This window comes from Micropterus salmoides, unplaced genomic scaffold, assembly GCF_014851395.1.
Source record: "Micropterus salmoides isolate LMB-PRFRI ecotype aquatic unplaced genomic scaffold, ASM1485139v1 Ms_hic_scaffold_3, whole genome shotgun sequence".
NCBI classification, from domain to species: Eukaryota; Metazoa; Chordata; class Actinopteri; order Centrarchiformes; family Centrarchidae; genus Micropterus; species Micropterus salmoides.
Genome location: NW_024042261.1, coordinates 21574848 through 21588560, shown reverse-complemented (window position 1 = coordinate 21588560; position 13713 = coordinate 21574848). Strand labels below are relative to the sequence as shown.

The following is a 13713-nucleotide window of genomic DNA, read 5'->3' as shown; positions in this document are numbered from 1 at the left end:
GTATGGCACTTGCATGATGGTGCACTCGTTTTCGTTTACAATTGTGTATGATAGACACTGAAATGAGTTTATCACAGTTTTATATATTTATCTTCTCATACACACCCAGACATTTTCCCTCCTTAGTGGAACATGATGTTTGAAACAAACACTTAATCACGTCACAAAAACTCTTTAAAACTCTAAATGGAAAACATCTGGAATGTTTTTCTAAGATGTGTTATTTATAGTATAACAAAACTACGGTAATTAATATCATGCAAACACACGGCTATGAGCCAGAGTTTGACCCAGGCCGCTGCAGCAAAGTACAGAAATAGAAACCAATGCTAATTTCTCACAAGTTAGTTACAGTGAAATTCTAAAAAATGAGCAACTTATAATGTATTTCTCACAGGGGACAGGCCCTGAAAGGCGCAGCAACAAAATAATTTAAGGCAGTGTGGTTTAAAGCTGCACTGAGCCACAAAGAATTTAATGCAAAAAATAAACTCATTTTTTCTGTGAAGATTAGAGAAGAGCGTCCTGTTGACCCTAACTGAGTTGCCATAGCTTTCCAAATTAACCTCTGCTGTCAGTTATGATTACGAGTGTAAAGGCATCTCCGTGTACATGAAATAATTAAACCAAACTAAAGTGCAATATGCTCAATTTTCTCCAACACAATTGTTAGTTCTTCATTCTTCACCCCCACTACACCAGCTGTCAGTAATGAGATGTATGTCAAAAGAGCACATTCTCTGATTTCTGCAAGTTAGCCTAGCTTTTGCTGACATTTAGAGCCACTACTCCTAGTCTACTGCAGCATTAAATGCCCCCCCTTTTGTTTTGGGAAATATCCTTCCTAGCCATCTTATCAGTTGAGGCTATCACTTTCATCTTTGTGTGTCCAGTACAGAGATTGGTCTGGGATGGGTTGTGTTTAGTCTAGTTCTGCACAAAAACTGGGCACAGGAGGACAGGGCCATCTCTCTTAAAGGTGCCTTCCAAAAACTTAAAAGTTGTCAAATTAAGGGTAGGCCACTCAGAAACTCATCATCTGACTGTGAAATGGATTACAGTTTTGTCTTATTGAACAAAAATGAAAAATCATTGCAGCAAGGGGACATATGTAGATCAGCCCTCCAGCATTAAGGGTGATGTGTTCTTTTTCTTTTTCTTCATCAGCAGTGCCTGCTCTTCTTTTATTTTTAGATGGGTTGACGCCGGAGAGCAGGATGATGGGAGGAGGAAGTAAAGGAGAGATGCAGGAGAAGAGAAAAGATGTTCTGTGCTTAGAGAGGACTGCTTAGTGTCATAGAGTGGACAGGTCTCTGACAGTAGCTTCTGTTTGTATGCTTCTATCTCCAGATTATGTGCCAGCCAGAATGGGACTACAAGAGAGCTCTGAGCAGATCCCAGGTCAGTGGAGCCCACAGGGAAAGGGGAGGAAGGATGTGTGCAATTTGGGATAATTTTTTTCTCAGCTTGGTGTGCTAGAATAGCACTTGACTTTTTATTATGGGACATTCTGTGTTCAGATTTGAAGATTGTTTGACTGAATAGCTGTAAGGTAGATTTTCTTTAGAATTAAGTGGTTAGTTATAGTGGTTTCATTGTATAATTTTGTGGCTATTATGTCAGTCTTGAATGTTAACTTTTTGCTATTAATATGTCAAAAATAAATCGAAATGTTTCAATATTTCGATTCATGATATATTGAAATATTTCGTAATTTTTCTGCTGGATTTTCTGCTTTTTTTTACTTTAATTGATATTAACACAAATAACATTGTGACATTTTTAGCAAACAACTACTTACTTACACAACATTGGCATCCTGTTAGAGTGATCTTTATACCTACCCATTTAAATCCATCACTTGCCTTTTAGCTGTGGTTTGCTTTATGAACCAAATTGGGGGAAATATCTTTTCTCACATTTCTCCATTTTGTGCTGGACAGGTTGCGAACAATGTAATCTCATTTGTTACATAGAGCAGTGTCGTAGGTCGGTGTTGGTTTTCAGTATCAGCACTGCTAGCAACATGTAACTGGGAGTAAATTTATTCATTGTTAATATAAACATATTACTTAATGCATGAGTGCTCAGTGGATCTGAAACTATCGGGCAGAACCATGTTAGAAAGATAAAAATACATTTGTGTATTTTTATTTATAAGGCACTCGTTTGCAAATTACCACATTACATGAATAGCTTCCTCAGCTTTGCGGTCAGTAGTCATCATACCTGGTCCAGCAGGCTGCTGCTTTTAAAAGTTCCCAGGGTGGCTTCAGTGTTATGAAATACTGCCTTCTCATGCTGTGCACCATTAACTTGGAACTCCTTGCAAATGACGCTCCGGCTGGAGGTGCTGGTACCTCTTGGGAAGTTCAAATCCTTAAGTTGAATGTAACTGTTTTTGAATAAGCTGGCATTACATTGATGTATTTTAACTGCCCATTGAAGTTTGAATGTACTGGTTGGCTGGTTTGATAGTGGGTTGTGACTGTTTCATTTGTATATAGGTAAAAAGGTAAATGTTTTGATTGTATTTTGTATTGTTGTTTTATGTTTGTACTGCCTGACTTGCTGTCATGCTCCCTTTCTTGGCCAGGGCGCCCTTGAAAAAGGGATTTTATCTCAATGGGTTTTTTCCCCATGTTAGATAAAAGTTAAATTTCAAAAAAATTATTCAGAGAGGAAAAAAAACATGATGTAGAAAATTGATGATGATGACGTTGGACTAGGGTTTACTGGTATTAATATCAGGAAAGCCTTGTGTCTTTTTTCGTAACAGAAGGAAACGCACAGTTCATCTTCATGATAATGATATTTCAGTAAAATAATGCTCAGCTTGGCTGGCTGTGTTACTAAATATTCGGCTTATATTGCCTCTTTTTCAGTGGGATTATAAATTAACGTTACTTCATTATTAAAATTCCAATAACATGTATTGATATAGATATTATTGATATGCTGGAGCTCAAGATGTTGCTCGTTGAACAGACCAGGTATCCCCCACTCCAAAAAAAAAATTGATTTAATTGTAAATCCCGATAATTAGTTAAGAAAGAAAATCATAAAAATCCAAGTTCATTCATATACATTTTGGAAAAAATGGTCATCATTTAATATTTTTCCTTATAGATGTTTTGACTTCCAAGTTATGAAAGTTAGCATGCTTTTTTTAACAAACAAGTGAAGACAGATTTTTGTTCTACACAACACTTACATACATACAGCTCCAACTTTAGCCATCAACAAAAACCAACAAACCTACAATCTTAATAGACTTTTAATGAATCAATATGTACCTGAGTTTCCTGAAGTAGAAAGCCCTGTTCTGATAAAGCACGTTACTTGCCGCTTGGTTGTCATGCATCACCTGCTATAACAGGAAACACTTGACAAGTAGTGGGTGTAGTACAGCCGTGGCAAACTGAGCCCCTAACAACTATTTTATGGTTTATAGACGAGTCACTTTGATCTTTGTCCCAGTGTATCTTAGCAACCAGGTATTTTCAATACAACTGATTTGTGTGTACTTCAGGTCTTCTCATCCCTGAACCAACGGTGAACATTAGCAGTTGGCAGATGGAGAGGCAGGGGCGGGTGAGAGGACAGAGGGAGGTTCATGAAGCAGAAGAAGAGGAGAGCGGAGGAGAGGAGAGGGCGAGGAAGTGTTTGTGGGCTACATTATTAAAATGTCAGTTGCCTTGGATTGAGTGTCTTATGACTGTGATATTTGAACAAGGCTTAAAGGAAGGAAAGCGAGCATAAAGTTGTTGTATCACATGTATTGGAATCTAGATAGCAAGATCGGGATTGAGTGTTCAAACTGAACACGAATGATGCAGAGAAGGCACTCAGCAAGTATCATGGGACGCCATCAGGACAATACACATTCTCCTAAACAGGTACAGTATTGGTTTAACTGGGGTCTCTCCTCTCTGATCCGGGTGTGTGCTGTTGTATGTGTGTGTGCATGTACATGCGCTTTGTCTGTGTGTGTGTGTGTGTGTGTGTGCAGAAAAAGGAAAGCCATTTAATCAGCAAATGATGAGATGGTTTAAATAGGACAACTTGAAGCAATGTCTAAATTAAGCTTCTTGATACAGCCTAGTTTTTAGGTCAGTTACCCATGTGAGAGACTGGTGTTTGTAAGGAAGAGAGTGAAGCCACTGTTGAGAGATTCAGCATCACTATAGTTCTTAGAAGATAAGTATTTGTTAAGCTGTACGTCCTGTTAGGGTGGATGTGTTATATATACATTATATTTTTCTAAATGTGTGTGTGTGTGTGTGTGTGTGTGTGTGTGTGTGTGTGTGTGTATGTGTGTGTGTGTGTGTGTGTGATATCTCACCAACATAGTGGTTTGCATAGTTTCATAATCTTCTGCTTAAACTTAAAGAACAATTCCATCAATATCTATAGGTTTTGTGTCAGCATCAGCTTTGCACTTTGTGAATATGAAAGAAAGATAGATTAGTTGCAAAGCGAAAATAAATGGTAGTCTCCGGTGTTAATGCATCTCAGCCAGCCTGTGCTAATTATTACCAGATCAATAGATACATGTGTAAAGGATTAATAGCCCTGTAACTTTAAAGGCGCTCCTGCTCTGCAATCTTGCAACTGTTAGCAATTCTGCAACCACCCTCCTCCATCCAGAACATGAACTTGGCCCCTGGCATGCTTTGTTGGCTACTACTGCTTCAGCATTAATTCTTAAAGCTGAGAGAGGTGTAAAGGCTTCCCACATATTTTACACTTTTCTGTGCTATTGGTGTAGCAGTACAGAAACAATGGACAGCTCCCCACTGTTAGTGCTGTATTTACAGTGGTTGTAGATATGGTTGGGGACGAGCTCAGCTGGCCCTGCTACAGTGAGCCGTTCTTTTTTTCACTTGGCTGACCATGGCCTGCCTGTGGACTCAGCTCCTCTCTTTCTCTGTGTCCATCACTCTCTTTCTCTTGCTCCATCTCTCTGTCGCTCTTTTTTCTCTTTATCTCCCTGTCTCTGCTCTCACCATCTGCCTTTATGCCTGATCTGCCCACATATCCTCTAACTGTCTCTCAGGAGAGGTCTAGGGGGATGGGGGCAGAGAGTGAAAATGGCAAATAGTGAGAAATAGCAGATATGAGAGGAGGAGGAAGTAGAGGAGAAATAGGAAAAAGTAATTCCAAGAGGGAGAGAGAGAGAAAGAGAGAGAGAGAGAGAGAGAGAGGGGAGTTGTCAATGTCATTATTTTTCAGAGCCAGTGTCAGCGGTGGAAATCTGATTTGGGATCTATGTCATCTCCATTTGGAATTAGCTTCAATCTTGGTTTTGGTGACAGTGTGCATCCCCATGATAATAACATAGACATGCATTGGTGCTCAAAGGAAATTGTCCAATAGTGTGCTAGTTTCAGGCCTGATACCTATAAATATAAATTCCACATCAGATTAACTGTTTTTTTGCAGGTGTGGACTTTCTTATTGGAGTTTCTTGAACTAAGCTGCCTTTTAAATGATCAAGATGATGATCAAGGTATTTTAAAATTGAAAAAAAATATTAGGGGATTTCTAGTGGTGCAGGATTTGCTTCACTGCTACTTCCTTACTTTATAGTAAACAATATAATGCAATATAATTCAATAACATAGTCCAGAAATAACTCTTGTCGTTTTTGTTGATGCTGTATCAGGCACAAATTGACTCAGTATCATGGTAATTTTGTAATGTGTACAATATTTTAAAATGTGATCACATATTGTAAGTATCCATCTAAATGCCCAGCCCTACTCTGAATCGATATTGGCTCACCTTTTAACATTGATTATGTTACGTCGCTTCACTAGCGATCCAAATCAGTAGTGCTGTTGTTAGGAGCTTGATGTACACAGATCTTATTTTCCTTATCTGTGTACATCATTGTAGACCAGTGTCTAGTATTGTCTCCTGTTACAGTGCACTGCATTTGTTGAGGGGTTATGACCCATTTTTCCGTACGCAGCATGTACTGTGTAAAATTGAAAGCCCGACAGACTGATCTCAAGGGGCAATTCTGTTACATGTATGAGTGGGTGTGTGTGTTTGTGTGTGTCCACTGTTCATTTACTCATTGAGTATCGTTCCCTCTGCTGTCTCCTGTGGGCCTTTATGCTGGGAGGAATCAATAACTTTCTCCCTTGACATGCCTCCCTCAACTGCATCTCTACCAGAACAGCGTTCTGTAGCTCCATCAGCTTAAATGCTTATGCATGTTGCACTGAATGGACACAGTATTTTTTTATGCTTAAATATCAGAATTCTAACAGAGAATTGTGCCATAAAAACAGCGGCAGCACACACACACACACACAGACACACACACACACACTGAAGCTCCCTTTATCTCACGCTCACCCTGACATTAGCTGAACAGAGTCCATTACTGCCAGGTAATGGGTGAATGTCACAATAGCAGGATGTCATAAAGCTCTGGAGTGGTCTAATGGGTTTTGTTCAGGTTGAGGTGACACATGCACACTCGCACATGCACACATACAGACGCGCGCTCTTCCAAGAAACTATCTTCCTATGTGCTCGATGCATTTACTCATCCCAGCATAGCCCTGAGCTCTGACATGTTTGAAGGGCTAATACAATCTCTTTAAGGAAGGAAATTATGAGAATCATCTGTCACTGTGTTTAAATTGGGAGGGGTGGATATGTTGCCCCTTTTACTCCACCCACACATTTTTTATCTTTTTCCACCTAAAATTAATGTATGTGAGCTAAAGGAACAGTAATAGCTTGAGTTAACTGAGTATAAAAGTTAAAAAAGTGTAAACAGTAGACAGACACCCAGGCTCAGGATATGAAATCACAAATGAAGTGAAAGAGTTAGGCACAGATACAAGCAAAGTGGAGAACATAGAGGTTGCTGCCAGTCACCAAGCCTAGTAGCCTCCGGGGGCAGACAGATGGGAGAGTGAAGGCTTATGGATGGAGTGATCACGTGAGCTTATTTGCTTTATGTTTTGGCACAGTGGGGGAGAGAAGGATGCAGTAGGAGAGCAGGAGTGGATGACGAGAAAACATCTGGGCCAGATTGAATGTCTAGATTCAACTGCTCTAGAAATGCTCCATTGTTCCATGAGTTCACAGCTTTTTATTTTTGGTTGTGATTTGCTTTCCTCAATGTGTCAACAGTAGAGACAGCTGCTTTATACTGTAGGAGCATGCTGCATTATCAGCAGAGATTGTTATCCACTTAATGATGGACAAAATATTAAACAGATATGGTTCAGCACACACTGTCATCATGAAGCTACATCGTTTTAATATAGTTTTCAAAGAGATTTGTCCAGTACTGAAAAGCATATGAGCAGACGAAGTAAAGAGGCTGTTGGGAATAACAGTTTTATTCTTTCACATCCTGCTCTACGTGGCTTTCTCATGTTTCATTGATATCCTGCCAGTCATTCCCATCAAGATTAGTTTGAACATGTTTGGCTGTTATGATTGAAACTAGAAGTGTCAACATCACAGTCATGAGTGGGAAAAATAACACTTTAAAAAGATATCTGAGACTGTTGGCAAGTAAACATAAAAAATTGTGTGATCTACCATGAGTTTGATAGTATTATTTTTTTTAAGACGGTTCACCCAGGGTTCAGTGGAAAGCCACAGTGCAGCTGACTCTTACCTCCAACTCTCTCTGCAGCGAACTGTACTTTTTGCCTCTGTCTCTCCTTTTTAAACAGATTGTGTCTCTTTCTTTCATTTTTTCTTTCATTTCCACAGAATTTGTAGCAGAAGTGTATAAAGCTAAATTCTTTTTGCAAATAATTTTCTGTTTTGGCACAGTCTTAAGAGTATTTGTGTTCTCGAAAGGTTTTGGGGGTTTGCCTATCAACACACCTCTAATCATAGTTAGTCATTTAGTGTGTAGTCCGCTGTATCCAACATTACTCAGTTTTTCGAGTTGGCCCTCTTTGTGGCTAAAAAAAAGTAAGTTGTGTGTAAGTTGATGAAAATAAGTTGTAATGTAGTTGTGAGAATCACCATTACGTGTTCAAAACAAGAAGCCTGTACAATGACACAAGGGACTGTACAATGTAAAGACAGATGCACACACACAAATCTCACACACCTCTCAGGTATAGAGATAAAGGAGCTGTGTGCGTCAGTGTGGTGTGACGTTGTTCACCGCATCATTATTGCATTACACCAGAGAAGAATGATTATCTCGTTCTCAATCTCTTCCTCTCCTTTCCCCTCTCCTCTTCTCCAGTCTTCGGGTACCAGCGTGGTAGTGGACATCGCGGTGATGGGTGAGGCCCACGGTTTGATCTCAGACCTGCTGGCAGACCCCTCGCTGCCCCCTAACACCTGCAGCTCTCTGAAGGCCGTCAGCAACCTCCTTAGCACCCAGATCAGCCTCCAGCCGCTCCACCGGCCTCGCGTACCTGCAGACACACACACCTGCTCTGACTCTGAGGAGGGGCCGGAAAAAGCAGAGAGACTGGCCATTCCAAAGGTAAATGTTTGTCGTTCTTAAAAATGTGCTTTTGCTCATTTTTGTGTTTTTGGTTTGGCTGATTAATATAGATATATACACCACTCATGTGTAGCCAACCCCCTCCCCACCCGCCCTACCCCCACCATAGAATCCCCAAATAAATCTTAGGGGTCACTAGATGAATAAAAAATAGAAAGACTGCCTCTGGTTACAAATCATTTCACCCCTTAGACCATAACCTTTGGTGTAGGTCACAATTAGAAATCACTTTATTTTATAGAGTACTCGACCTATTTAGCTTTTCACAACTACAGCACTGTCGGACTTGTGATGGACCAAAATAAAAGATCAAAGTAGATGCAGAAGAACCAGAGATATGGTCTTTTTTCTTCACACATCAGGCAGAGATGATTAGAGGTCTGGTAGGCTCACATTCTAAGTCCACACCCCAAGGTTTTTTTCATTTTCAATCTTGCGGTCTTCAAGCCACAACCGACGCAATTTATCATATTTTGTCTAGCCCCTTCTGGAGCCACAAAAGGCTTTTTACACCTTTTATTTATTTGTAAAAATTGGTGGAGTTTTCCTTTAAACTTGCATGCTGCCATACATGTCAACACACACACACACATACACACACCCACCCTGAAAACATCACCCCCATTTCCTCCCTCACTGCTGGTGTAGTGCGGGGCTCTGATGTAGCTAACAATGACGCACAGGCTTCCAGAGGGATTTTTAATGTTTTACAAGGCAGGCGCTTCAAAATGTATGTGGGCACTTAAGAGGGCAAGGAAACTAAATAAAGCGTGTGATGTAACGCAGGATAGCCTACCAGGAAAGTGACAAGCAGCTTTAACACTGCCTGAGTGCGCACAGATGCTTGACGCATATAGTGGAACTCAATGAGATGCTGCCTCATTTTAACTCATTGGGGATTTGTGAGTCTGCATGTAGCAACGGGTTAAAGTTGGTGATTCAACTCATTTGTGCTGCTCTGTTGTATGGCTCTGAACTAAGGGCAGAAATAGCAGTTACAGAAAGGCAAAAGGAAATGTTGGTGACTGAGGTACATTTGTTTCCCAGGTTTTGACTTAGCTTAGTGAGACAACAAAGCAAGTTTCATTTCTTGTTAAAAGTTCTGGTTTCACTTGCCTTGTTTTAACTCTAGCAGTTCTGGCTGCTGAGTTTATAGCAGCTTCCAAACAGTGAACCGCCTTCTGCTACACAGTGTTTTCTTTATAATACTTCACATTACAGCCAGACATTTTCCAAAGCGTAGCGTTGTGGTGGAAGCCATTGGTTTATATTAATTTCAAAGTAGTACAGACATAAAGTATCAGATACTTAATGTAAAACTTGCAGCAATCCATCACAGCCAACATCTACTACTTATATTTCTGTCAGCTCTTATTGTTGCATAATAGTGCTGTGCAGATGTTTCAGATCTGCATTTTAAACTGGATTACCACAGAATAATAAAATTCACAATGGAAAACACAAGCATTATGTTCAGAGTGATTGATTACCACCAAATGCCCTTTCTCCCTCACTCCCCCATCTCTACTTTACTATCTCTCTCCTCTGTCATTCTTTCATAAACTATTAGACCTTTTTGATTAGCTTCCCTTCATTGTAGGAGAGTATACCCCAGAGCACTGTGAGATCATGCATGCATGTGTGTGTGTGTGTGTGTGTGTGTGTGTGTGTGTGTGTGTGTTTGGATGGCAATAGTGCTTCATTGTGTTTTTATTTGCCTGAGCAATGAACAGACAAATCTAGATGTTGTGGTTGTTTTTCAGTAGGATGTAAAATTTGATCCTCTGCTGCCCTCTATAGTCCACTGTAGGTGTGTGTGTGAGAGAGAGAGAGAGCGAGAGAGAGAGAGAGAGATTAGCTCAGAGAGAGATTAGCTCATGGCTTTACAACAAAGTTTACAACACTAGATAGATTGACACCACAGGGGATACAAGCATGATTCCTTCCTACTTACCATTCAGTCTCCCATATGCTTTTAGAAAAAAAGGAATGGGCTGGAAGAACAAATATGGCATCCTTTTACATTGATGTCTTTACTTTTTTGATGGAGGAGAAAAGGAGGCACAACAATTGCTCACGTCCCATTTTAACTACTACGTAAATCGAGCAAGTGCGCTACTATACCTGCCTTTGTTTTCCTGACGTTTTACTTTGATGGCAGCACTTTGTCTCTAGTTGTGTGAACTGTGTGACTTTTATGGCTGTAGAGTAAGTGTGACCCAAGCTTTTGTTAACATTGCCTGTCATTTTGGATTACAAATGTCCAAACAGAGTTACTTATTGTGACACTAAAAGTTTAGAAGATAAGACAAGACGACGTAAATCAGGCTATTTCAGTAGCGAGGAAATCAATTACAAATATGCTATACATAAGAATGTAGTCAATTTAACAATATTTACTTGATGTAAATGTAAAAAAGTGAAGGATTACAAGAAATCTTTGTGTGTGAAGCAGATGTTAAAAGACAGAAAGTAAGAATTTGTGAAAGATGTGCAAAGATTATGTTTGATTATTGATTATGTAAAAAAAAAACTTGACAGTTCAGTTAGTTTTTCTATGTACTTCTGTGAGTGTGTCAGCATATGTTTCTGTATCTGCATTACAGCGTCTAAGACGGAGTCTGCCCCCAGGACTGCTTAGGAGAATCTCGTCGACATGGACCACGACCACCTCAGCAACAGGGCTGCCGACCATCGAGCCTGGCCCGGTTCGCCGCAACCGCTCAGCCAGCATCAAACACACAACAGACAGGTAATTCTCACACACTAACTCACTCACTGCAACACTCACTGCAACACTCACTGCAATCAAGAGGAACACAATAACTTTGACCAGTAACAGATCAAGACTTTTTCATTTTCTTGCATTAAATCAGCGATTCATGGAATAACTCAGTGATGATGACCATCTCAAAGAGTCGCTCCATGTCTGCCTCCTGTGCTGCCTCTGTCACATCCAACCACATCTACAGCAAACCACTTGGAAGACCAGGTATGTGTGTCTGTACAAATCTACTTAACACACTGGGTATATGTTCAGTAAGTTACTTGGGTATAAGAGGTCCTTGTTCATACGAGGTCTTTTAAAGGTTCAGTTTGTAATATTCTTCTACTGACAGAAATGCAATATAATATACATTTCAGTGGTGTATAAAGACCTTACATAATGAACTGTTACGTTTTTATTACCTTAGAATGAGCCATTTCCATCTACATACACAACAGAAAATGTACTGAAAAAGTAGTAGTCATCTGGTTTGTTAGAAGAAGTGAAATTTGGACAAATGGAGGACTACAACGTATTATTTAGCACAATTCAAAACACTAGATGGCACTAAAACCTACACACTGAACCTTTAATTTGGAAAATGTTTTTACAAAAGAAAATTTTCTTCTCAGTTTGACAATTCACTGCACATAATTCCACATTTCACTTCACAATTCAGGATTTTGTAGTTGCTGAATTCCTTTGTATGTAAGTGGTGTGACTTAAAACATAGCAAAGACTATTAATAGTTAATTAAAAAGCAAATAAATTAATTAGCTAAAGATAGTACAGCAAGTGGAGAGTGCAGTCACCCCACACAGATTTGAACCCAGGTCTGCAGGATACATGCAAACATGCAACTTGACCATCACACCAAAGAGCGAGGCTCATTGGTATGGCAGTCAGAGCGTGTACTCAACCGCTGTCACAGGTTTGTAGGATAGAGCAGGTTGGAGGACCCAAACGCAGGACACTGAGCAAGGGCCTGTGCCACGAAGCAGGATTTCATTTCATTTCATTTATTTATTTAAGGACAGTGCACATTAATAAACATTTCTGTAAATGTGCCAGTGTTAGCCAGCAGGCTAATTTTCAACTGTAGTCCATTGGCAAGATGTTATACTAGGCATACATAATTTATACTTCTGCGTCAAATCTATGGCATAGCCTCTGCTATCCCGCTACCCTACGGCGTCACCTACGCCGTAGCCTGACGTGCACCTCCTCAAAAATGTAACTAAAAGTCGAGGCAATGCGGACCGTAAGCATTGGTTGGCTTGGGTAGCCTTGCAATGCATCCGAGCCGACCGGAAGTGTCCCGTGCTTTGTAGCAAATTTTTTCTAGCGGCCAAAACAGCGGCTGTAACACGGTTGATCAATATATTTGACCGTCACAACCCGAGCAAAATGACTTGTTTCACTATCAGAATGTGATCCATTCGGTCGATAACATTTGAAAAGGCTACACCAGCCGCACCTATACAATTTTACCGCCGTTCACAGTAGTGGAGCGCTAAACCGGAAGTCAACACAGTGGACGCTGCGCCGACTAGCGTTTGGGGGTGTAATTGCAGACTGACGGATACACCGACGCACATGCCTGGCTACGTGCGTAGCCTATGGCGTAGCTACGCACATAGACCCTATGTGGGAGTATAAATCAAGCTTTAGGCTGCTTTATTTTTGCTGCGGTGATGTGGAGAAACTCTTAGGCTATAGCAATATCATCCTAAAAGCCTTAGGTTATTGTAGACCTACAGGTTTTTACAGTAGCCAATTCTAACTGCTCTGAAATGTGTTTAATATTTTTTATTTACTCCGTTTCACAGATCCTGTCACAGCCATTAAAATAAATGGGTTTCATTTTTCTTATAGCTTATATTTCTTATAGGCTGAATATTATGAGCAGCTTGGTAGGGATATTGAAATACTAAATTTTAATATGAATGTAGACTATTTATTTTAGGTTAGTAAAGTCTATCTGGTCACGTTCTGCCCCACCTTTTGCGATGTGGGCGCAAAAGGTGGGACGGTGAGTTTCCAGTAGCCTAAATGTTGAGATTCAGTCTTTCAACCACTATTTGAGCACATTTCATGGCATGAATGGAGTTTTCGTTTCATTGCTTTATGAAGTTAATTTAGAACAATGTTGGGAACACTTTTGAGTGTGTCAAATAAATTAATCAATTTTTTTTTCACAAGTTTTTTAAAGTGAGGAGGAATGGCCCGTGTCTTTTAATGTGGAAATGCCGACACACAGCCGAGCTGAAAGAATAAGGCTGATATTTTCATACAGCTCATAAGAACACACCAAATCAATGCAATATAGCATGTGTCAGATGCAGGCGTGCTACTTAGACCATGTCGTATTTCTGTAGTATTACAGTTCGTTCGTAAAATATGACGCTCTGCTGACAGTGGACTTAATTTCTGTGAT

At 40.1% G+C, this 13713-nt stretch overlaps 1 protein-coding gene across 1 annotated transcript in view; it reads left to right on the top strand.

Annotated features, from left to right (window-relative positions):
* The window catches only part of LOC119883271 (cGMP-inhibited 3',5'-cyclic phosphodiesterase A-like), an 83641-nt gene that overhangs the window by 44684 nt on the left and 25244 nt on the right, over positions 1–13713 (top strand). The window contains exons 2-4 of the mRNA XM_038693838.1: positions 8243–8488; positions 11116–11261; positions 11386–11501. Coding sequence (XP_038549766.1) covers positions 8243–8488; positions 11116–11261; positions 11386–11501 — 508 coding nt within the window. The remainder of the gene's footprint in view (positions 1–8242; positions 8489–11115; positions 11262–11385; positions 11502–13713) is intronic.